Below are 24,784 nucleotides of genomic sequence, written 5' to 3'. Positions count from 1 at the left end.
AGAGCAGAGGCACCCTGGTTTCTCTCTTCTTGCCATCCCTGGGGGTTCTAGCAATTTCTCTAATTGAGAAAGCTTTTCTCTTTCCCTGAACACTATAACCATGCTCACAAGTGCACAGTCACTATCATCGGCAAAGCACAGGTGAGTAGAGAGTGTCAAGGAGTAACTGGGGTGACCAGACCAATAACCATGCTGGACAGAGTGCACATCTAGGAATGTGATTTTGCTGGGTGTTTCCATTCACATAACAAAGGCCAGATAGCTCCAGCAACTCAGGCATTAAGGCTCTATGTTGCTACACATCTACCTGAGGACAGTCACATCTACCTAGCCATAATCAAAGGAGAGGAAGGAACCAATCTAGTCTGCACTGGCATCTGTTGGCTGAGTGTTCACCCAGTGTAAAGTGTAGGATAGTGTTGGGTTCAAGGTTAAATAAATGTTCATTGAACTAATGAACCAAACGATGCTACGAGAAAATTCATGAAACCTGCTACTGTACTCCATAGCTGTCTATAAATGCATTTGAGAGTCTGAGGGATCAGTGGGAATCTGAGTCATTCTTCAAGGCCTCTGGGCTCTGAGTTGAGTCCTGGAGAAGTCAAGTTGGATCACTAATACTGGGATATCCACTTGGCAATAGTGGCCATACTTCCTCTTTCGTAGACTCACTTCTGTGCATACCTTTCTTGGCTCCTGTTTGAGCTGAGTCCCATTCTCAGTAGTGTCTGGAATGTGGTGGCAGCCTCTCTCCTACTTGGTTGTGTTAATTCCAGGCTCTCTTCTCTACACTCTGCCTTTCCTCCAGTAGTCGATAAATTGTAAAGCTCAGTGTTCATAGGACACCCCACATTCAAACACCTTCAGTAGCTTTCTCTTTCCTTCAGAGTTCAACCAACTAAGTCATCAAGGATCTAGCGCCAACTTCATTTTCCAGTGTTCCCACTGTACTGTTTCCACCACTCTCAGAGGTGATACATATTTCTTTTCAAGCTCCTTCCTCTTGGCAAGAGCAGTTCTCTAACCAAAGGCACATCATCCCTCTCTTTGACTTTGAATTTGACTTGCACTTGAAGCCTTGGCTCATATAATTGTCTGCATCCTTGATGTGCGAAGTGATATGTTTCCCACCCCTGAATCCCAACAGTATTTTATCTGAACCTACAACAGTCATCAAGTTCTAGTTTATCCTAGTTTACCACAGATGGGCACAGCTTATGTCTCTTCTGATGTTTTTGAAGGCAGAGACACTGGCATTTTTAGTTTCATGGGTCTCATAATATCTAGCACAATGGTTGTACCTTCAAATGAGTGGTTGAGTGGACAGACACATACAAATTAATATATGGGTTGAATGAATAAGATTAGCAGTTTCCCTGGAGCTGCAAAGAGCAAATTAACCTGCGTGAAAGAAGATCCAGCTTTGGATAGATGATCAACTTGGGTCATACAAAATAGGGAAGGGATACATTGCTCTGGACATGATCCAGCTGCCTTCTGGTGGACAGGTTCAAGACAGCCTTTCAGTTAGATCTTGAGTCTGGACAGTCAACTGTAGCCCAGAGCTACTTAGTCCAATCAAGATACTCACATCGATGTAGTTGGCATTGATGTAGTCAGAGTGGGGGTCTCCATCCAGCACCAACAGCCTCACCCGGGAGTGGTCATCTGCAGAGAGAACAAGAGGCAGGAAGTGGTAGATGAGAAGCCATGGGATGAAGACTCAGTAGTTTTCTTCTTTAGAGCTGTCATTGATTAGCTACTGCACTCCAGGTACTATGCCACTTTCTCACACTTATCTGTCATTTATAGATGAGGAAATAGAGGTACAGAGAGGTGACAAATCTGAAAAGGGACCCCTCTTCTAATTTCTATTTTGATTATGATTTCACCATTACCTGAACAGGTGTGTCACCTGCTTCCTAAGTCTTAGTGGTTTCATCACCAATATGGGGATGGAAATACCTGCTTCATGGGATGATACAAGAGAGGATGGTATAAGTACCTGGAACATAAGGTCATGGAGTCTGAATCAATTTCCATGCTACTTAAAAACAGCAAGTTCCCTATATTTCCATGGACACAAACTACTTTATGTTTGTCTCTTGGAGCACTTGTGCAGACAGATTGTTGGCAATGTATTGTTATCAATACCATCATTAAACTAAGGACTGGGTCATTAGAAAAGAGGTCATCAATAACTAAAAACCATGTTACTGAGATGCCTTTTCAAACACAATCTAGACATAAACAAGATGTACGGCTTTAGTCAATAGCACGCTTGATACAAATAACACCAAATTAGAATCACTTTAAATGGCACATCAGAAAAAGCTGGATAATCCTTTGCAATTAATTAAAGTCAATTCTGACATGCTAATATACACGTGCTAGGGAACATCTTGATTGGGTCTGGTGGGAAGTATCCTCAATCTGCTACCTGCATCACTGCACACCTGCCATTGTATGCCTCACCCCATCATACTCCAGGGCAGAGATGGGGATCACAGTCAGTGGGCCAGAGAAGTATGGATATCCTACACCCTTACAGGGTTAAGGAGGGCAAACCAGTTTTTCCTTTTAGACTTTTACAGTACTCTGTAGTTTATAAGCACATTTGTGGTACTAATTTGAGTTTCTTGAGATGGGGCATTAGCTGCCTTGTTCTGTGTTCCATCCCTTGCAGCCCTAAGGGACTAGCACACAGCAAGTACTCAGTGAAGTACCCGGTGAGTGTGTAAATGAATGGCCACATCAGGTGCTCTCAGTGATCTCATGAGAGAGACAGAATGGTTTTGTTAGTCTTTCTTACAAATGAGCAAACTGAGGTTCATAAAAATTGGCCATATGACCAATGAATGGTACAACATAGAAAAGTGTGGGTCTGTTAATTCCAAGTTGACATATTCATACTTTCAAAAACTCCAAGTAGGAGATTAGAAACCATATAAGTATTTACAGTGGGGGATACCCAGAGACGTTGTTGGCTGAGTGATGGAAGAAACTTTTAAGAAGTGAGATAACTGAGAAAACAACAAAGAGACACGATCTTTGCAGGCTGGATGAAGAGAGAGAGAGAGAGATGGGGGTAATATTCTCAGAACTCTAGAGTTGGAAAACTTTCTGGGACTGCAGCCACCATGGGTCTCTTTTGCAGGAGTTGGACACAAGGAACAGAGTCCCTGATTGCAAAGAAGTCACCTTGCAGAGAACAGCTCCTTTCAATGCAACATCAACTGGAAGGCCAGGGATGGGTTCAGTTATGGGCCAATAGGCCCTGGGTTGGTGTAAGACACCATTCATATCTATTAACTTCTGAGTTAATCAATCAGAAATATCAACAGGCAGCAGGCACCATGGTTGGATAATGCATTATACTGGATACCCCTTTTCTAATTCTCCACGGAGGAAACATTTCAGTGGAAGCCACTAGAAAGGAGGAGTAGGTAGGAGATAACTCTGAATGGGTATGGGCTAGAGATGTGGGGCATGGGGTGAAGAGAGTTTGAATTCATTGCAAGTCTCCAGCACTAGATACACCATTCACTTTTATCTAGAAGTAGCTCTTCACCTCATCATGGTCACAGTGATGTGCGATTATGATTCTGATTTCACAGGTAAAGGAACTCAGGTTCACAGAAGTCAAGCACATTCACAAATTCTATAGCTCCTCTCCAAGGTTCATCCTGCTCAGCTCTACCAACAGGATGCACCATCCTGAGGAATTCCAAGCATTACATGGGTAACTACTGTTGGAGTCTGTGCAGGTGAGTGGTCCCCATCCCTCAATACACAAGAGGAGGAGACTTCCTGGTGATGACCATTCAGTAGGAGTGCAATCTGATTCTGAACCAAGGCTATCAAGTCCTGTTACAAGCAGTTACAACATCTGTAAGCCTCAGAAAAGGGAAATGCATATTATGTTTTCATTCAGTGCTCTTATTAATTGACGTACTGATTCAAAATCTCTTTTATTTATGAGACTGATAAATTGCCTGCTATGTTTAAGAGGCAGATCAAAATCTCCTTTACTTACTGAGTTATGCTTGCCTGGAGACCATACCAGATGAAAGGGATATATATATATATATATATATATATATATATATATGAAAAAATCATTAGAAACAAAACAAAAGAATGTTACTATTTCTAGTCAAATGTTCTTAAAGATTATATGTGACTCTAACCTTCAAGATATCTACCAATACATCCATTTATTTAATAAGAATTCACTTGCTGAATACCTACTATGTGCCAGCCTAGTTGAAGGGACTAAGAAAGGATTCCAGCAGGTGAGCTTCATGCTTAAGCAGTTGGAGCAATTTGATCAAGGAGATGAATCATGAACAGAAATGAAACATCAAGGCCTCCAAAATGAGGAATAGAGAGCTTTGTGTAGTGAAACGAGACTGAGGAATTAAAAGTGTGGAAGTTTCACCCATGGGCATCAAGAAAGTCTTTCTCTTAGAGGACACTGTGGTAGCAGGGATCCTGAAAGAGCCAACACACTAAGGAAGGTAGAGTAGGGGGAGGGTTATGGAAGAATCTTTCGTCCTGGGATCACTAATTGTGAGGGGAACAGTAACAAGAGGGGGCAGAGAAGAAAGCTGTATTAGAGTGGAGTGTTCTTTATGCCCCATTAAGGCACCAAGACTCAAGTACCTAGGAAATTGAGAATTTCAACAGTGAAATATTACATACACAGCAGTGGCAAAACCCCCACAATACCACCAAATACTTGCCAATATTTGTAACAGGCACTCACTCATTGTTGGTGGAAACACAAAATGGTACAGCCACTTGGAAGATAGCAAGACAATTTCCTATAAAATGAAGAATCCATTCACCATGTGATCCAGTAATTACACTCTTTGGTATTTACCCAATGTATTTCAATCTTATGTCTATGTTAAAAATTGTACGTGAATGTTTATAGCAGCTTTGGTCATGATTGTAAAAACTTGGAAACAACCAAAAATATACTCAGTAAGTGAATTGGATAGATAAAGGGTGATATAGCCATATACTGGAATATTATTCAGTGATAAAAAGAAATGAACTCACATGCTATAAAAGGCATGGAAGAGACTTAAATACTATTGCTAAGTGGTGGAAGCCAATCTGGAAAGGCTATGTTGAATGTTGATTCTACATATGGTTCTAACTATATAATACTCCAAAAGAGGAAAAACCATGGAGTCTATAAAAACCTCAGTGGTCAGCAGAGCCTTAGAAGAGGAGGAAGGAGGGTTAAATAGGTTGAATCATGGGTGTGTTTAGGGAAAGGAAACTATTCAGTAAAGTACTGTAATTGGAATATATGCACTTTCTAGTTCTACAGAACTGAACAACATGTAACATGAGCCCTAAAGCAAACTATGGACTTGAACTAATAATAATGGACTAATATTAGTCTATCAACATCAATAAATGTTCTACACGTGTGTGAAGTGTTGTTGAAAGGGGAAACAATATGTAAGTGGTGCAGAACTCTGTACTTGCCACTCAGACTCTTTATAAAACTAAAATTGCTCCAAAAGAAATAAAGGAAAGTGGCTGGCATACAGCAGGGACTCAATAAATGGAGGCTTGGGGCTGGATATAAGGTACACAGTGGGGTGAGAGTAGAGACACCTAGAAAGCTAATGTTTCCCATTTGTCCATCTGCCCCAAGAAAAATCTGTTTGTCTGCAGAGACAAGAGTAATGTGTGCTTTCCTTGAAGGACAGAATTTAGATACAGGTCTACCAGAAAGGCAATACAAAGAGTGGCAGTGTCCTCATGGTTTATTTATCTCTTCTGGGAAATGCTAATATTATTCTGTGTCCCTTTCTTCTTCTAACTTTATGTAATTAGAAAGATAAAAATTGTGTTTACCCGCATGCACATGGAGAAAGATGGGGCAGCCAACGATATCAAGGAGCTTATACAAGGTAATTTACAAGCAGCCCAGAATGTTCATTTTGCTCTATCTACATTTTGCAAGCTTGAAAAACAGCTAATTTGGCATGCAGTGTTTGAGAGTCAAGACAAAGAGAAGAGTTATGAAGAGTCATGTGGAGGAGGAGAAGTTCCCAGACTGTGAAGTATGATGAAGGGGTAGGAGCCTGGATTCCCTGAGTTCCTCCAGGAGGTGGGAGTTGGGAAAGAAGTAGCCATTGGTACAGTGGCTATGAAGGACATGGAAATCTAAAGCTGTCTTATTAACATAGATGCAGAGGCAGGGGGACATCACTTTCTGTCTTCAATCATTCTGTTCTTTAGGACTTTTGAATGTGAACTAAGGGTAGGCTGCAAAATGTTTTACAAATAGCTTTCTAAAAGGGAAAAAAGTCTGATATATCATGTTACTGATTTCTGTGGTGTAAATGTTCCCACCATCACTGATTTCAAACTACAGATATACTAAAATTATGTTGATAATATGTCTGCTTTTGTTCACTGACATGAATCAACTATAATACATCACTACCAGACATTCTTATACCCCACAAAGCCACACATGCTCTGATTGCCTGGGAACCCACTGCCTTGCCATGTTCTCCTCTCCATACCCTTCCATGGTAACCTTGGCCTTAAGTTGTTCAGATATACTGTGTTTGTTCTGCTCACAGAGCCTTTACATGTGCTGAGGCACACACTCATCTAAGACCATGCATCAGGACCATATTCTTCCTCTCCTCATGGTGATCTCTTATCACACCTGGAGTCCCAGCCTATCCTACCCCAATATTGACAGCCAATTCTTATCTTTATTAGAAGAGAGTTAAAGGATTGGCTGAGGCATGAAGGCCTACCTGAGACTCCCGACTCCCTAACTAGATCATATCACTTGACATAGGTTGTAACATTCCTTGAACCTTTATTTATTCAACCGTAACCCTCAAATCATACCTTTTATTGCAGTGTTGTACCAGAGATGAAAAGAGATCAAACACAAAACACGGAGATGCTATAAGAATCAACACAAATAACTAAATTCAGCTTTATTATTATCATCATAGACCAATGGATTTCTAAGTGTAATCTTTAGCTATACAGATTCTTAGACTATACTCCAGATTTCCTGTATCAGAAGCTACAAGTGGAACCTTGCATGGTATGTTTTTAGCAAGCTCTTCACATGATTATGGTGCACACCCTGCTTTGAGCCTCTATGATAACTTTAATATCTCTTGGGAAAGATCAGGAGACCTTACTGGAACTGGGCCATGGGGTCAAAGACCCCTCAGTGGCAGACGGCTAGGGATAGGAATTTATCTGTATGGAGAATGTAAGGTGCTCCATGGACTATTCTGGAAGCTGCATGGATACTGTGCCATTTGATTAAAAAAGTAACTCTGAGTGGCACGTTACTTCATGGATGAGAAACTCAGGGCTTTATGGAGTTCTGTCACTCAGGAGAAGGTATAAGATTGACAGCTTCTTTATGTAGTGGCAAACTGGCCTCCAAGACCCAGTGCCTCACATCCCTTTATCCTTTGTTTCTCACCAACATCTCAGTCCCCAACCCTGGTCCCCTGTCTCTATCTTGTCATTTCACAACCACTCTGAAGGAGAAGGTTCAATTTGCTCCTTTGCACAATTCTAACTAAAAAACAAACCCCAGTTTCCCCTCCCTTTCTCCATCATCAGACAGAACCCAATAAATCAGTCATCTCAAGTCACATACGCTTTAAGAGAGAATCACTTCAGAGAGGTGGGGCTGGGAGAGAATATCATTTGCATACTTTATAATCTTTCCTCCTGTCTTCTGGGCACTGCAGAGGGTAAAAAACAGGTGCAATTTTTCAGAGAAAAGAGATTCGACTCATTACAATGAATTGTGGAGCTGAAAAACCATTTCCTAGAAGTACTGGAAATGTTAATGCTGTCATCTTGCACGAGAGGGTAGGGAGGAGGCAAGGAATTCCACAGGGCCTGCCGGGTACCGCATCGGAGCTAAAGGCTAAACATTCAATCTTGATTGAATTACCCTTATTGAGACATGGAGGGGATGGCTTGGGCACTACACAAGGAGGACACGGATACATTCTGGGCATTTCCTTGTCCTGACAGATCCATGCTAGCTGCTAGTGCTAGCTGAAGTTGGGAAGCTCCCAGGGCAGAGCCCAGAGAGAGGGGAAGAATAGATGGAAAGAGTCCCCAGAGAGGACAGGGGACAATGTTGTACCCAATGCATCTCCTTGCATTCTCAGGATGTTACCAGGCAGTACTCTATCCAGAAGCCTTTCTGAAAGAACAGCAGGAGCAGAACCAGAGTGGAGGAGTTAGCTTGGTGGTTTTGGAGGGTCTCCCAGGAAATACCAGGAAGAAAGGAATCCAGTGAAGGGGCATCACCCAGAATTGACCACATTGGATAAATGGGACTTAGTTCTATTGTGGCGCTCTGGTAGAAGACAGGAAATACGGAGCTCAAGGGAGGGGAAGCTGGGATTCTTAGACACCCATTTGTACTAGCCATCAGTTGAAAGCAGCTCTTGAGGACATTTAATTTCCTAGTACTGTGGTCTGTCCTGCAAACAGATAATGATGGTCTACTGACCAGAACACATCCTCAGAGAATGACACAGATACTGGCAGTAGAATTAGAGCCATGAACAATGAAGAGTTTAGGGGGACATAGGGGTATCAATGATTTCTGTACTAGGAGAAGCCTGGAGATTCCACCAAGAGCCACCCTCAGAGAGGACAGAGAAGAGCAGAGGCTGAGAGTCAGGAGCAATGAACTAGGTAGGGGCCCATTACGTCATTCTAGCTCTAGAGAATCCTTCTGTATGAGAGGGCCTCTAGGTTGGTCTGGATTTGAGTCTTCCTGGTGCTTCCCACTTTAGGAAGAGAATACCATTCTATGGAGTTTATCTGTTATGAAGTTGGGCGCTTGGCAACATATACTCCTGGAAAGCATAGATGTTGCTTCATGCATGGGAGACCCCTTTTCAAAAAGCATATGACATCCTGGCAGATGTCAGAGCTCTGGCCATGGCAGTCCTATATACTCACTATATGACTGTTTGACCTTGGGTATTGGTAGATCTCTGGGCTGTTTCTCCTGGCTTGTGAACTCAGCGGCTCGACTGCTGTACACGAAACATCTATGATTCCAAATGTCATATATGATTTAGATTTCATTTTCATTAATTTTTTATATGGGTTTTCTGCATTGGACTCTGACCTCATAGGTGAGGAACAGGACAGAGAAATGGAGGGGACTTGCTACAGGTCACCAGAAGTTAACGGGCAGAACAGACTACAACTTGGCTCTGCCTGACCTCCTGTCCAGTAAAACTGAGTGACTTTTCTAAGATTTCCCCAAGACTCAGGTAAAAGAAGCCTTAGCCAATGAGTATGAGCCCTGGGATTCATTTTTTACATTCTCCACCTGGTTCTACAGTCTAGGCGGTTGGTCTCCAACAACCATATGAGATTCTCAAAGTATCACTAGAGAGCTGAAATAATAAGACTGTTGGAGGTCCAGGGAAGTATCTGATCATTAGCAATTCCAATGGGTTCCAAAGTGATGCTGCTATTGTTGCCCAGGGACCACAGCTTGAAAGCCTGTCCCCTGGCTTCTAATTGGGTTCAGCTACCAGACATAAAAAGCATAGAGTGGGTGGAGGCAAGAGAGCAGGGTCAGCTCCCTTTGTTGGAGTTGCCACTAGAGGACGCACCTGGGCTTAGGTAGTTTCTGTCTCCAGGTCCTGGTGATTTCTCCCTGCAGAATCCTTGCTGGCTTCTTTTGTCTTTGCTCCTAGATTACACCTTTGTGAAGTGACCTGTCATTACTTCTTAAAGGATGCTATCTGGGGGCTCCCATCCATTTCCCAATGGGATCCTGACTGATCACAGGACAGTGGAACTTTATGGAATTTATGGCCCTTGTGAGAACTTTCTTCTCCACAGTCATCTCCCTCCTGCCAGTCCAGAAAGCTCCAGAATGTCCCCAGGCTGGGAGATGGACACTTTGCTTTCTTGAAATCTCTTCTTGCACATAATCTCTGCCCTGGAGCTATCTGAAAGCAAAGGGCTTTCTTCTCACTTTGCCCATTCATTTCTTCCCATTTCATTCCTTTCTTTTCTACTCCCTGGAACACCCCATCTCCATTACTACGTTCTAAATACAGTCATTTGGAAGAATGAGCTTTTCCACCAAAGTTTCTCTTTCACAGCTCCTGCCCTCCTCTTTTCCCCTTTAATCTTTTCTGTGCTCCCTGGTCTGGGCCTTCATCTTCCACTCTGGCCCTTTGGGAACCTGGGTTCCTTAAAATGGTAATCATAGCTTGTTTTCTTCTTGTGTCAAGAATATTTCTGTTTGCCAAGGCTGGGCAGGCATGGCCTTTGGGAGGGACACATATAAAAAAGGCAGGGATACTTTCCTGGCTTCTGGGCTGTTTCTCTTTAACATTTTTCATTGAAACCTCAGGACCCCCCTTTTTGCCCCCTTTTATGTCTTTTGTTGCTCTTTGGATCCACAATTTACCTTGACTCTGTCTCTCTGCTGCACTTAATACAGACCTATACTAGCCCTGACATGCTCTAGCCCCTGAACTTCAATTAGAAAAGAGATTAGGGTTTATTTAAAACCACCAAGAGGATGCCTAGGGCCCCTGAATCTTCTCCATCTCTAGTTTTCTTTCTGCAGGGGTGATATAAGACAAAAACTCCAAGGCAAGACATGTCTGAAGGAAGAATGGTTAGCCCTGGAAGGCTGAGGCTGAGGGAAGAGGCAGCCTGGAAGCTGTTGTAAAGCTCACTGCTGCTGGGAACAACTGTGGTGCAATCTCTCTGGGAATCTAAAAAGGTGTGAAAGAGGCCCGTCTGTGGACTGGTGAGGGACAGGTGGTTTTATGGCTAAGGTTTCTCCCATCTGTGTTCACTCTTCAGATTTGCTGTCTGTCTTGTGCTTGGGCATAGCATCCTTCCCTGCCTTTGGATATAGTCTTTAGTCAGAGATGTGGACAGAGAAGGGTGGAACCCTGAGGTTTATGGAATGCAAACTCCAAAAAGGAGCTCACACACAGCATCCACAGCTAGAAAGCAGCTCCCTAGAATAGCAGCCCTGAGTACCTGATTCCTGTTAAGCCTATCCTGCCTCTGGCACCCATTCTGCCATTGGTGCTGCTGTACAGTAAGTAATGTGGCTACAGGGCCTAGGAAGTCGCCTCAGCAGTGGAGTTCAATCCCATTCATACCAACTTCTGCACCTCGGGCTCTCAACTGGAGCTCTCAGCAGGAATGGTTTGCCCTTCTCTCTTTCCGGTCCTATCTTCTCTTTGCTCTTCCCTTTTGGGATTTACCCTTCATTGTTTGCTTAATCCACTCTTCCTCTGGCTATCCTTCTACAGTGTTCACTATCTATTTTGGGACATAGTAGAGAGAAACCCAATGCTCGCGCCCTACAGGATCCTCCCCATGTTCAGTTACATCAGTCATATGGGAGCTTTGGGGAAACAAAAATGCAAGATGGCCATGGTTCTGCTGCTGTGATGCAGCTATGGGAGGCAAACAAGCAGGCTCATCCCAACGCCTCTCAAGGTACAATGATACAAAGGCCAAGGTGAACATAAGACATAGAACTCTAGGGCTGAATATTGGGATTCACCTACATGTTTAGGGTCAGAAAGATTCCCCTAGTGAGTGATGATAGTTGATAGACAGAAGAAGTAGACATTAGCAAGTGAAAGAGAGGAGGCACTTTGATGGAGAGAATGGAATGTGTCAAGGTGACCTTGAGGTGTGGAAGGAAACATGGAACGCTCAAGAGCTGTGTGATAACCAGTGTGGCTTACCAAGGGGACTGTGATGGGCTGAACCCCCATGAGTGGGTCTAGTAAAGGCCTTGCGAGAAGGGGAACTCAAGGGTGAAAAGGAACATCTAAAATGGGCTTTTAATAGAAAAATAACATCATCTAGTCATGTAGTAAAGATCTTTATGAATCCTGTCAAGGATCAGATAGGTAGAAAATTTTGGCCAGTTGGATATGGAGGAGATAGGGAGAGAGTGGTCCACCAACCAGGAGACAGTTGGTGATGACCCAGGTAAGGATGAGCTGTGGAAGGCCTGAGGAGACCTTTCCTATCTTTTATGTATCTCTCATACATCTTGGCTTCTGCCCCTTGGCTTGAGTATTCCCATCTCTCAATGAGTAAGTCTCCCTTCCTTATGTTCTGGACATTTACTTTTCACATTTGTTCAATATTCCTAGGAGCAGGACATTGGAAACCTATTTTAGACAGTGGACCCTACTTGAACTCACAACCTTACAAGGACATTGCATGATGCACTCAATACTGTAGTATACACCAGGCTCTGTGCTGAAGCAGATGATGGTGGGGATGAGTCATGGTGAATAGCTGTTTCCCAGTGCCCAGTACAGGAAGTCTTCAGAGGAGACCCATACATTATGCCTTAATACATGTTTGCTGACTATTTGGATATCTCTTTCCGACATTTCACTTGCAAGAAATCTTGCTGTCTGCATGCAAGAGAGAAATTATAAATGTTTTCTGATTAGTTCCACTATTCAGAGCCCATTCCTAAATCAGCACAGGAAACAGCTAAGCGAAAACTTCTGCTTCTTTCTCCCTTTACAAACTGCCTGTGTCTTATTCTTTCTCCAGCTTCTTTCTTTGGTGATGTCTAGACAGCTAAAACAAAACTTTTAAGTGTGCTAGAAATAACTTGTCCCTTAGGATTTCTCCCTTTCTCTTTTCTTTGCCCAAACTTGGGTACCTTGAGATTTTTAAGAAATGTTCCTCACACAGTAGACAAGATGTCAAAGGCTTAGGTTGGGCTACAATAGATCACATGAAGGCTGTTGTGGGCAACTCTTAACAGAGCACCAACTCAACATTTTGTCTGGGGTAACTGCCCTCTCTCCCTGTGTTGCCTTGAATGAATGAATGACTCTCTACTGGGCTACATATATAATACATTCATATTATCATGAAAGTGCCAATACTTGTGTGCTATCAGTGAGTGGTAGTCAGCTTTGTGGCAGTCCTCCCTCCCTCCCTCCCTCCTCCCTCCCTCCCTCCCTCCTCCCTCCCTCCCTCCCTCCCTCCCTCCCTCCCTCCCTCTGTTTATTCCTGATTTAGGATGTTCCTGACTTGATTTGGACTAACCGTCCCTTCCTGGGGTCATTGCAATAATCCACTAACACAAAGCTGGAAACCTAAGGATTATTTTACATCCAATTCCAGGAAAAGAGAACTGTTTTTTTTTTCTCACACATTTCCCCAAATCTAACAGATAGAACCTCCTAGGACACCTACAGGATATGATGTTCCCATATCGATTCTTATTGCGGTTTTCGTCTTCCTTGGCTGTGTCCCACGAAGCTGTCTGTCCCTCTGGCAAGGCCTACAAGGCAAAGGCAAATTGGTTAGCATAGTCTGAGATGGCAACTCTCCTCAAGAATAGATGAACCAACAAAAGGAAATGAGCATTCAATGTGATGGGGACTCAGTATAAAGGGCTATGCGTCTGTAATGGTGCCTCCCATGATCTTACTTTGCTTGTTCATTGGCACAAATATTGTTATATTGTCTTTCTATTATGAGCTTACAATGTAGCCCAGTAGAGAGTCATTCATTCATTCATTCATTCATTCATTCATTCATTCATTCACTCTTATACCCAGCAGGTACTCATTGATTCCCCAATGTGTTTTGGAAATTTTTCTAGATATCCAATGGATTAGGAAATGTAGCAAAGGACAAAGCAAGCCCAGTTTTGTTTTAAGATTTTTGTTTATTTATTATGTATACAATGTTCTGTCTGGATGAAGAGGGCACCAGACTTCATTACAGATGGTTGTGAGCCACCATGTGGTTGCTGGGAATTGAACTCAGGACCTATGGAAGAGCATCCAGTGCTCTTAACCTTGAGCCATCTCTACAGCCCCGCAAGCCCAGTTTTATATAATGAGCATGATAACAGTTTAGGAAGTTTTCTGTGAAAAACTCACATGCAAATTTATTCATTGATGGGGTGAAGAAGCTAGTCACATTGAGAAAATGAGGAAGTACTTTCCAGGCAAAAGGAACAGGTGCAAAGGTCAGAGAGTGCCACATGATTATGTTTATAGATGAGAGTATGGTAGGATTTTGGGGGTGGAGCAAACTAATGACTGGAAACTTCTAGAGAGGATTTGAGAATCCATGATTGATTGCATGGGATTGATTGCATGCATTTTAGTTCCTGGTTAATACAGAATTCTGTTCTAAGTGTGGTAGGGAACCTTTGGAGGGTTCTGAGCAAGGAGGTGACATCATATACTATACAAAGAGCATTCATGTTCCTGTGTAGAATACAGGCTACAGGAAGGCCAGAGAAGAAGCAAGGTAATTGATTATGAATTTACTGCAATCATGCCCTATGATTGTGCTTGAACTGTTGGAACAGGTAGTAGTAGTGACCATGAAAAAAACCCCCAATTATTCAGTGGTTGTTCACTTAGTTTGCTTTGGAAGCAGTACCAGAGATAAAGCTTTGAGTACAAGTGGTTGGATTTGAAGGCAATCAAAGAGAATGAGCAGGAGAATGGGGGAGTGAGATGCAAAACTGGAGCTTAATAATTCATGTTCAGGACTCTTGCATGAGAAGGGAAGGAGAGAATTGGAAATGCTTATCCATTGCTTCCCTTCTGCTACTGCTGGTGAATACCATTAGAAACCCTCATGTTTATGCCATGCTCTATAGGTACTGTGGGTATTCTTTAGTTTTGAGGAAGGCCTCGGGTAACAACACAGATGTTTACTAGAGGAAGCTGTCAGGTTGATATGTATGAGAACAATGAGTGTGCGGATTTGTACAGGGCGCTAACCCAAGGACTTCAGACAGGCAGTATGAAAGAAAGAAGCATGAATGTGTGCTTCTAGGTCAATGGTTTGAAGAACCAGATAAATATTATTTACTGAAATGGAGTACACTGAGGGAGAAATGTGATTGATTGCATGGGAATTAGGCATTGCATTTTGGGGTACATAATATACTTAGAAGAGTGCCCACCAGTGGGTACTGTGTATATTTTAATACGTTGAAATTAGTAAAAATGGTAATAGTAATAATGGCACCCAAGTTTGAGATGTCTGTAAGACATCAAAACTGAGCTGTTGATCAGGATGTTTAATGAGAAGCTTCAGAGCTTAAAGGGAGGGTAGGGACAGAGGTCAGCAATCAGTTTAAGAGGGTGGCAACTATGTAAGTGACACCCAACACTCATGTGGATGGTTTGAAAGAATTTAGACCAGTGCCAACTGGTCTAAAAGGAAGATGGAGTCAGTCCCATCACAGAGGAGAAAAATGAGCATTCATGGAGTGGGAACAGCTTTAGCAAGCCTGCAGCAGCATGCAGAACAAGCCCTGTTATGATGACTGTCCCTATCATTCCCTACAGAAGGACAGGCTGAATATCCTGTCCATGGTGCTTCCATTACTAACAATGCCAAATTTGCATCTTCTGATCTGCACGGCAGAGGAGAAGACATCTGTTCATCTTAACACATCACTCTTCACCTTCCTGTCTATTCCTTATTAGGTCTACCCTAAGCAAGAGGAAGTCCACACCAATTGGCCAGAAATTCAGTCTCTCAGCAGGTCATGGTCTCAGAGGCAGACATGGCCACTGTGTAACAAAAAGTAGTGTTTGTGCACAGTGAACCCGTTTTTACTTCTAGTCTCATATACTTCACCAGCTTTGGCGGCTCTCACATAGCAAAGGTTATTTTCAAGATTTACCTGTGAAAATCTGGATACAAATTTGAATCCCACCCAGTTCTCTGGTTGTAGAGTAAAACCAACTCAGACAAATGCATAGACATGTCTGTGTTCCAATAAATTTTTATTTACAAACATAGATGTTTGTAAATGTGCATTTAGCTTGTGACTACAGCTTGATGACCCTGTTTTTTTTTTTCTAGCATGATCATGGGCTTCATCTATGCAGTGGTTGGATATGTAGAAATCATGTACATTCTTTCTATCATTCCCATAGCCACTAAAAGGTACAAATATCAGGGCTTTGCCTGGGTTTCCTGGCTAAACCATGCTCTTTTATTTAGCTCTGAGGTGTCTTTTCACCTATTATTGGCTCAGAATGTTATTATTGTGTGCCTCAAACCCTTAGGTAGACATTTCAGAGTGGAAACAAAGCAAATCCTGGCCTCTGGGTGCCAAGCATTCCAGTAACCATCTTTAGACTGCCCATGTTTCTTGCTCCTGTGCCTAACTCAGATTCTAACTTTATCCTACCTCCTGACCAGGCAGCCCAACTTCTGTCTGGCAACCTGCCAGGTGTATTGCTGTGTATCAGGGTCTTAGTGACAGCTTTGTCTTTCATGATATTTGGTTTGATCTTTGTGGGGCAGATTTTTCACTTGAAATTCTCTGTGAATAAAGTCAACTGTTCATTCCAACATGGTGGCAGGGCAGAATATTTTCATATGAATCTTATGGAAAAATATGTTTAGTATCTGCTGTGTGTCAGAATTTAGGTTTCAGTTAGCTTAAGGTCTTATTCCAGACCAAATAGGTCACTGTGATAAAATGTGGAGATAGGCAATGATCAAAGCTCCCATTGGGTTTAACTGTGAAAATGGTAAATTTACCAGCAGAGATAATTTACCTTTGGATCTCCTTCTTGACTTTGGTTTATTTCCTCCAATTCATTCTCCATTGCAATCAGAGTGATCTTTATAAACTGTGAACAAGACCCAGCTACTTCTCCTTTTATTGGAACTTATTGAATACATTTCAAATTCATAACAGGCCCTTTATGACTTCACCTCAAATGTTCTTTCAGCCTTACTTCTTGCCATGTACAAAGTCCTTTAGATTTCTGAGACTTTACATGTGTTCTTTCTACTTGAAATTCTCTTCCACTCAAGGCTTCCTGTAAAAGCTCTAAGTATCTTTCAAAACCCATCCAAGCTTCTTCTCCCATGTGTAGTCTTTGTGCTCATTCTTCCTTACTGAATTCTCAGCTAGAGTCAGTCACTTATATATATTATCACAGGGACATCTCTACATCTAATAATCTAAAAGCCTACCTTCCAACTTGGCTATGGCCTTCTTTGGGGAAAGGATCTCATTTGTAATTCCTTTCCCAGATCCCACTTCTAGGACTGTATTTCATACTGTTGGAATGACAAGCTTGGAATGAATGAAATGACTAATAAATGAAGTGGCTTTGGTACCTGTGGATGACAAAGATCTTTGAATTGCAGAGTCATCAGTGACCTTGAAAACTGTCCTGCCTGCTGTGGCTTTCAGGAAGCTGATCAGCTGACTCATATCAATCACTGACACACCCTTAGTGACAGACTGCTCATTCTCCCAGATATTCCTGCCTGTCTTTTGAGCAACATTGTTGGCTAGATTTCTCCTTACTCTGGCCTTGTGCTTTGCCTTTGCCTGCCTCATGGGAGTAGAATAATCACAGATCCTTTGTGTTGTAACACTGCAAATATCCAATGAAGGCCAATCTTTCCATTCCTAGATTTCTTAATGGCTGCTTATCAAAGCCATGGCCTTGGGGACAAGCCAAGGCAAACCTATCCCAGGGAAATCTTACACCCAACATAACAGTTATAATGATTGAGGGCTACGTCCCCATAGGAATACACATAGGTATCAACTATAGCCCCAGGACCACTGTCTCCCCCTAGTGAGGCTTAAAGAAACCAGGGATGGGTTATTGGGTGGGTATAGGTTTGTGATGATGTTGACAAATATGGAAGGTGTGCCTAATAGAGCCACTGAGAGGAGGTGGTAATGGCCCCCTAATTGGCAGACTTTGATCACCCATATGTTTCCCCTTTTAGGCAGCTGCAGTCTAATAGAGGATAATCTCTTCAAGAAAACAAATCTGAGGGGTAAGAGCATGAAAGGGAGACTCATCTCGTCTTCAAAGTGAAGGAGCCAGGGGCATTATTTTTACATTAGTGGCTAGTTACAGTAGATTGACCAGGGAATGGTGGCAGTCATTAGGAGCTAATCACATTCTTTTGAAACCAAAATTGCCACCTCGTTATACTCCCCTATTATCAATCTCTGGTTCCCTTTTCTTGTTCTTTTTCCTTAAAGCATGAAGCTCTGTTTTTGCACTTTCCTCTGAGTGTGGCAAGGTACCCCACTCTTCCCCAGTGTTCCTTTCCCAAGGCAGTCACTTAATTTTCATTCAAAAGATATGTTTGAGGATGTCCTTGTTCCCGGAGAGCTGAGCTTTGGTATCCATTACATTCTCAAAAGCCAGATTTGAAAAGGTCTTTTGAGGAAAAAAAAGAACTAGATTATTGTGTAAACTAGGAAAGTGAGGTCTGGAGGCAGGAAAATAGCTGGTCAGCAACACAGGAGACTGTGTTCCTCTTTCCAATACCCTTCCACAGTAGTATCTGAGGCTGGGTTCTGTACTAGATTACAGAACTGATGGCAGTAGATGTGGCAGATACTAGTTCATGAACCATTTTCACTATGGGGAGGGGCAGAGGACATGCAAACAAACAAATGGTTACAGTCTGTAATGTGTGCTTTGAAGGTGGTGAACAGGGGACACAGGGAGATAGCAACTAGGGATAAAGGACAACTCAGGGAGGTTTGGGCAGGATTGTTTGAAAAGGTAACATTTGAGAGGGAGAAAAGACCTGGGTACTGGCAAGCTGGCTTGACATTCACAGCTGAACTCCAGGGCTCTCCTACTGAACATAATAATTTCATAGAAAGCAGTCTGAGATGAGAGCCCTTCTGAGAGTGACGATGGGAAGGGACAATTGCAAGAACTTTCTTGAGTTACATCTGAACAGAGACAAAAATATGAGCATTGTTGACTACCACAAAGCTGATAGGAATTCTCACTGCCTCTTTGCAAGCTACATTCTTCTCAGTTAAGATTCGTCAAGCTGTCCAATAATACCACATCTAGCATTCAATCTAGAGCTTGTTTAAACCATCTATAATTTCACGGAGCACAGGCCACATTCTATGAGCCCTTTCTGACATCCTTTCCCTGAGAGGCCCACCCCTTTCCATATTGCATAGCAATTTCTTCCAAATTGAACTATTCAAAGCTGGAGGGAAGATCTTTATGACTCAGGAAGTAAAACTTACAAGGCTCAAAGAGTAAACAACTCACAAGTCTTAGGAACTTCCTGAAACTTAGAATATTCACAAGGCTCCTTTCCAAGTTATATAAGCAGTAATAGCTGCTGAAGAGAGGATATTCTTCAACCAGCCAAACTGGCTACAAATCCTATGGGGAAAAACAGGGATGGAACTCTTGTGAACTATTACTATGCTATGTGGGCTTTTTAAATGTATGCCTTAGGGTCATACATGCTCCTGTATGTAAACCTTCACCCATACTCCTATAAGTAACCTCAATAAACTTACTGGTTCACAAAGCTAGACTTGGCATGATCATTTCTTTGGTCTGTTGTCAGTTATCTATTTGGAATGAATAGATTTGCTGATGTGTACCTAGGAAAAGACATACAGCACCTGAAGTAAACAATAATCCCAAAGTCCTTGATACTATGTGTGCTACTGCTAGTCTTTGGATGACATATTTTATCTCACACTAAATGATAAGCAAATGTCAACCATGACAAGAGCTGGGAGGAGTGTTATAGGTGGAGGGAAGAGAAAGTGCAGAAGCTCTGAGATGAAACGAGCTCATGGTATTCTAGAACTTGAAGGAAGCTCTCCAGAGCAGAATGAACAAGAGCTATGCACTATGTGGATCAGTGACACACAGGTGTAGGTAGAATTTTCTTGTCCCATAGCCACCCTCAAATAATCACTCAGAGGTTTAATATTAATTATAAATTTTCAGCCAATAGCTCAGGCTTATTACTAACTAGTTCTTACATTTTAAGTGAACCCAAATTCCTTATTTATGCTCTGCCATGTTGTAGTACCTTTATTAACATGGCACATTCATCTCCTGCTCCCTCTGAATCTGGCTGGTGACTCCAGACTCCACCCTTCTTCCTCCCAGCATTCTCCTAGTCTGGCTCACCTACCTAGCCTTATTCTGTTCAGCTATTGGCTGTTCAGCTTCTTTATTAAACCAATCACGGTGACATATATTCATATAGTGTAAAGGAATATTCCACAGCACATAGGGGTGGCTCAGTGAAGGTCCTACGGATCACAGATAGGATGTGAGTTTTACTCATAGTCAATAGGAATGCTTTTTGGAGTATTTTATGAGGATATATCATAGCCATTGTAACAGCACTTGTCGCCTGATTCCTGCCCCCTCACCTTTGTTAATAGGCCTAATAGATTTCATAATGAAATGATTATTTGTGCCTATTCTATGCACTCTTTTGACTGTCACTCACCTGTCAAGCCACAGTGTCAGTGGGAGGCTCAGACCACATGACCACAGATCATTCCTTCTTAGGCTCTGTTGTGCTGACTTAGTCCCCAAGTTTGAGTAACCTGCCTCTGTTTCCCTACTTAGTACTTTAGTTCCCTGTTAGAACTAAGAATCATCCCTAATGATTACTTGGCTATTTTTTTCATGTACTAGTTGAATTGGTCCTACTAGCTAAGAGGGACCTTTATAATGCTTTTAATTCTTCTTTGGATCCAAGCCCCAAATAGTGAGACCTCAGAACATAGTTTCTGATAACAACTCATCTCCAATCCTATGCTGAGCTGTGCCGGTCCACTTGATTTTCCTGCAGCTCTGTCAGCAGTGATACCTTCCTTTATTCCCCTTGGCTTTACTGTATCCCAGGAGATAATTGGATGTGAAATGCCCCGAGGTGCAGCAAAACCAGGCCCCAGGATTGCTGATCAGCCAATTCCTGGATGATGCTTCAGGGCACAGCCAAGAGCCTGCCTCCCCCTAGATCACTTCAGCCCACCAGGATTTTTTTCCTGTTCCTACCATATTCTATGGAAGGAAACTTCCAGAGCGTCCTCACCAAGGAGGAGCCATTTTAGGAGGACTTGTCATTCGTTTTTCTTGTCAAGAATACTTTGCACATGCCAACTGTGGCATGGGGGACAGGCAGAAAAGCAAGCTGACTACAGTGCTTGAATATTTTCACTGGAAGTCATTTTGCCATCTAAGACTCAATGATGATAATACACCTTTCAGGTGAGAGGAGGGGAAGGATAGACCCGCAGTGGGAGCAGGAAGAACAGTTTTGTTAATACCCCCTTAGGGATTCTGATTATTTGATGCTTATACCATTCTATGCATTTGTTAAAACTCAGCATGGGGCATGCTCAAAATTAAAATATAAATTATTTAATACAAAAACTTGAAGAGGCATGTTCCACAGAGCTTTGTGATAATTAGTGATTACCTGAGGTAAAGCCCACAGCTTCTGGACCAATGCCTGAGGTAGAAGGTGTTCACAGACTTTTCATCCCCCCCATAAAAAGTAGATATTGGGCTTTCATAGCTTACTCTCAGAATTTCCCCTGTGCCATATAAGAAACATCCAAGTTACTGGCATAAGCATAAAGGTGGGGACTCCTAGCCATATTTGTCTCCAATTGTCTCAAATCAAAGGGATTCTTGGGATATAGGTCCTCAGTTTTAAAATGGTGGCCTTTCTAGGAAGCTAGGATGAGTTATTGTTTAGGAAAGATATAGCATTCATGTAGTAGATAATTTCATCATCTGTTAGGACTCTCAGGTTTAGTCTCAGTCTAATCATGGACTCATTTAATACTTAATTTACTGAAGTCTGTGGGGGACTTACTAGATAATAAGGGCCACCATGGACAGCTGTGTAGGCTGGGGACAATACAAGAGCATTAGCTCTAAAAAAGCACCGTGCACAAACCAACAGTGTAGTTTTCTATATATCTGTACCATGAATGCTTTTTGGAAGGTGACAGTTAAGTATCTTGAGGGAGCTACACCTTCTGCTGTCTCCCTCTGAGGTGCTGTGTGAGTTAGTGGTGGCCTTGGCAGAGGCTAAGCTTTCAACAAACACTACCTATTTTGTGCTGAAAAGCATATGCCTTGGAGATTATAAATGTGGATGGAGGAGGCAGGAGGGGATGACTAATGACATCTACTCAAAATGGCATCAGGAGAGCAAATATTATTGCATACCATGTCACTAAATAGACAGTAATTTATGAATTCTGTTGGTGAAGCAAAGTAGAAAATCAGATTGCTGCAAGATGCAGGTATTTGTCTGTCATGGGTACTTGGATCAAGTCAGAATAGTTGAGTGTGTGTCTGTGTGTAGAGTCATAAAACATTCTTTAAAGAGCCCACAGTCTGCACTTAGGAGACTGAGGCCAGAAGGATCAAGAGTTCAAGGCCAGCTTGGGTTATACACTGAGATCGGATCTCAAACTCACAGAAAAGGAAAAGGGCTAGGGAGATAGCTCATTTATTTGGTAGAGTGATTGCTGGACAAAAATGATGACCCAAGTTCAACCCTCAGAACTCATGTGAAAACACCAGGTCATAGTAGCCTGTAATCCCTGTGCTGGACTGCCAGAGACAAATATATCTCTGGAGCTTGTGGTCAACCTGATGAATGAAACCAGTGAGTTCGAGACCTGTGAGAAACCCTGTCTCAAGAAAGAAGATGGAAATACTTGTTGTACATCCTGAGGAATAACACCCAAGAGTTGACCTTTGGTTTCCATATGCTTGCAGGTACATACACACACACCTTCACAAAATGTGTATATTCAGACATGCACACATATGTGCATGCACACACAGACACAGACAGACAAACAGACAGATAGATAGACAGACAGACAGACACACACACATTTTGGTGGATGTACAGATTTCCTAAGAACTTGGCTAAATGCAGAGCCCCATCGCTGTCAGATTCAAAAGACACTCTGGACAAACGGGCTAGCATACCAAAGCATGTGTTGGCCTCCAGGCTCACTCAGCATCACAAATACTTGTTGCAGAGTCCATGCTGGAATCCTGGCTCTTCTTAGCTCTTCTTTCCCTGCCCTCTACTCTAAGCTTCTATATCTCATGGGCTTCCCTTTCCCCAGCTTCTTATTTCCATAAAATCCTGCCATTTCTGCTACGAGCTTTATACCTTTTTTTTTTGTCTTCCTCTCTTGGCCTCCTCTCTCATGGTCATTTCTTTCTCCCTGTTCCCCATTCTCTCCTCTCTCATGGCCTGCTTCAGTCTGCTGGCCATGGACTCTTCCATATTCCTCTGGCTTTATTTTCCCTCTTATCTATAAGAAAAACCATACCATGTCCTCAATCTATACAGTAACTCTCTGGCATCAATGACCCTGTGCCTCAGTGTCCTTTCTTAACTCTCTAGCTATTCTGACATCCATTAAAGCTGGAGAACTGCTGTTGTAGGCAGCAAGGCAGAGGCACGTAGCAAATGCCCTGGGGGAGACTCAGCCTAAAAGTTAAAGGCTGATGCTCCACACATCTCGAGGGACCACCCACACAGGTAAGGGGCTTCCTATGGAGGCTTCTTTCTGTAAGACATATTGTCTTTTTCTTGAGGTGAGCTGTTCTTTTAAAAATGTATTCTTATGCTTAATTGACACATACTAATTGTGTATATCTATGGGGTGTCCTCTGACAGCTCAATACATCTATATAATACATAATGATCAGATTGGGTAATTAGCATATCTGTCACCTCAGACAGATGTCATTTCTTTGTGTTGGGAATATTCAGAACCTCTGGCAGCTATTCTGCAATATACAGTCAACTGTTGTCAACACATCATGCCACTGTAGATTTTAAAGCTGTTCTTCCTTTTTAACTGTGCCCAAGTACCCACAGCCATCTTCTCCCCACCCTTCTCTCCTCCAAACTCTTCCCATGTTCTAATGGTCACTGCTCTAGTCTCTGCTTCTTTAAAACCAGTATTTAGTATCCACATTTAAGTGAGACCATGTGCTATCTGTCTTTCTATGCCTGATTTATTTCACTTAACATAATGGTCTCTTGTTCATCCATAGTGCTGCAAATGACAGTCTCATTTTTATGGATGAATATTTCATTGAGTATGCATACTACATTTCCTTTATCATTCATCTGCCAATGGACCCCTAGGTTGATTTCGTATCTTAGCTAATGTGAGTGAAGATGTCTGTTCTATATACTCATTTAAATTCTTTTGATGTATAACTCAACGTAGAACAGTTCTATTATACGGTGGTTCTATTTCTAACTATTTGAAGACCCTCCATACTGTTTTCCATAATGGCCATGCTTATTTCATGCCCACAGCTATGTGAGTTTTCTTTCCTCTTATCCGCCACTAGCATTTATGTCCTGCCTTAAAATAAAAATTTATGTGTATGAATGTTTTGCCTGCATCTATGTGCATCATATGTGTGTCTGGTACCCTCAGAGGTCAGAAGAGGGCATCAGATTTCTGAAACTGGAGATATGTATGGTTGTTGGGTTGATATGTGGGTTCTAGGGAATTGATCCTGGCCGTTGCTGTTCCTAACCACCAAAATGTCTCTCCTATTTCCTGCCATTTTGATACCAGCAATTCAAACTAGGGTTGGCTAATAGATCATTTTGGTTTTGATTTGCATTTTGGATAAAATTATTGTTAATCACTTAGACTTTTTAAACCAGTACTTTCTAATTAAATATTTCATACTTGTGTGTTATTTTCCAGATGTATTGGGGAAGAAGAAAGAGGAAGACTTTGTCCTTATTTTCAAGCCCAGTGGAGAAGCTTGCACTAGGGTCTCCTTATTATCCCTTTCAACTCTGAGCTGGGGGATGTACCCCAGTCCCATCCCCAAGCCCACTGTCTTAGTTATACACACCACAC

General features: G+C 42.3%; 1 protein-coding gene across 1 annotated transcript in view; it reads right to left on the bottom strand.

Annotated features, from left to right (window-relative positions):
• Nucleotides 1-24,784, bottom strand: part of Ptprt (protein tyrosine phosphatase receptor type T) — a 783,865-nt gene that overhangs the window by 43,137 nt on the left and 715,944 nt on the right. Inside the window, exons 16-17 of the mRNA XM_035446780.1 lie at nucleotides 13,279-13,366; nucleotides 1,592-1,668 (exon numbers count right to left, since the gene is read on the bottom strand). Coding sequence (XP_035302671.1) covers nucleotides 1,592-1,668; nucleotides 13,279-13,366 — 165 coding nt within the window. The remainder of the gene's footprint in view (nucleotides 1-1,591; nucleotides 1,669-13,278; nucleotides 13,367-24,784) is intronic.

The sequence above is a fragment of the Cricetulus griseus genome, chromosome 6, assembly GCF_003668045.3.
Source record: "Cricetulus griseus strain 17A/GY chromosome 6, alternate assembly CriGri-PICRH-1.0, whole genome shotgun sequence".
In the NCBI taxonomy this organism is placed as follows: Eukaryota; Metazoa; Chordata; class Mammalia; order Rodentia; family Cricetidae; genus Cricetulus; species Cricetulus griseus.
This window is presented reverse-complemented; position numbering and strand designations above follow the sequence as displayed.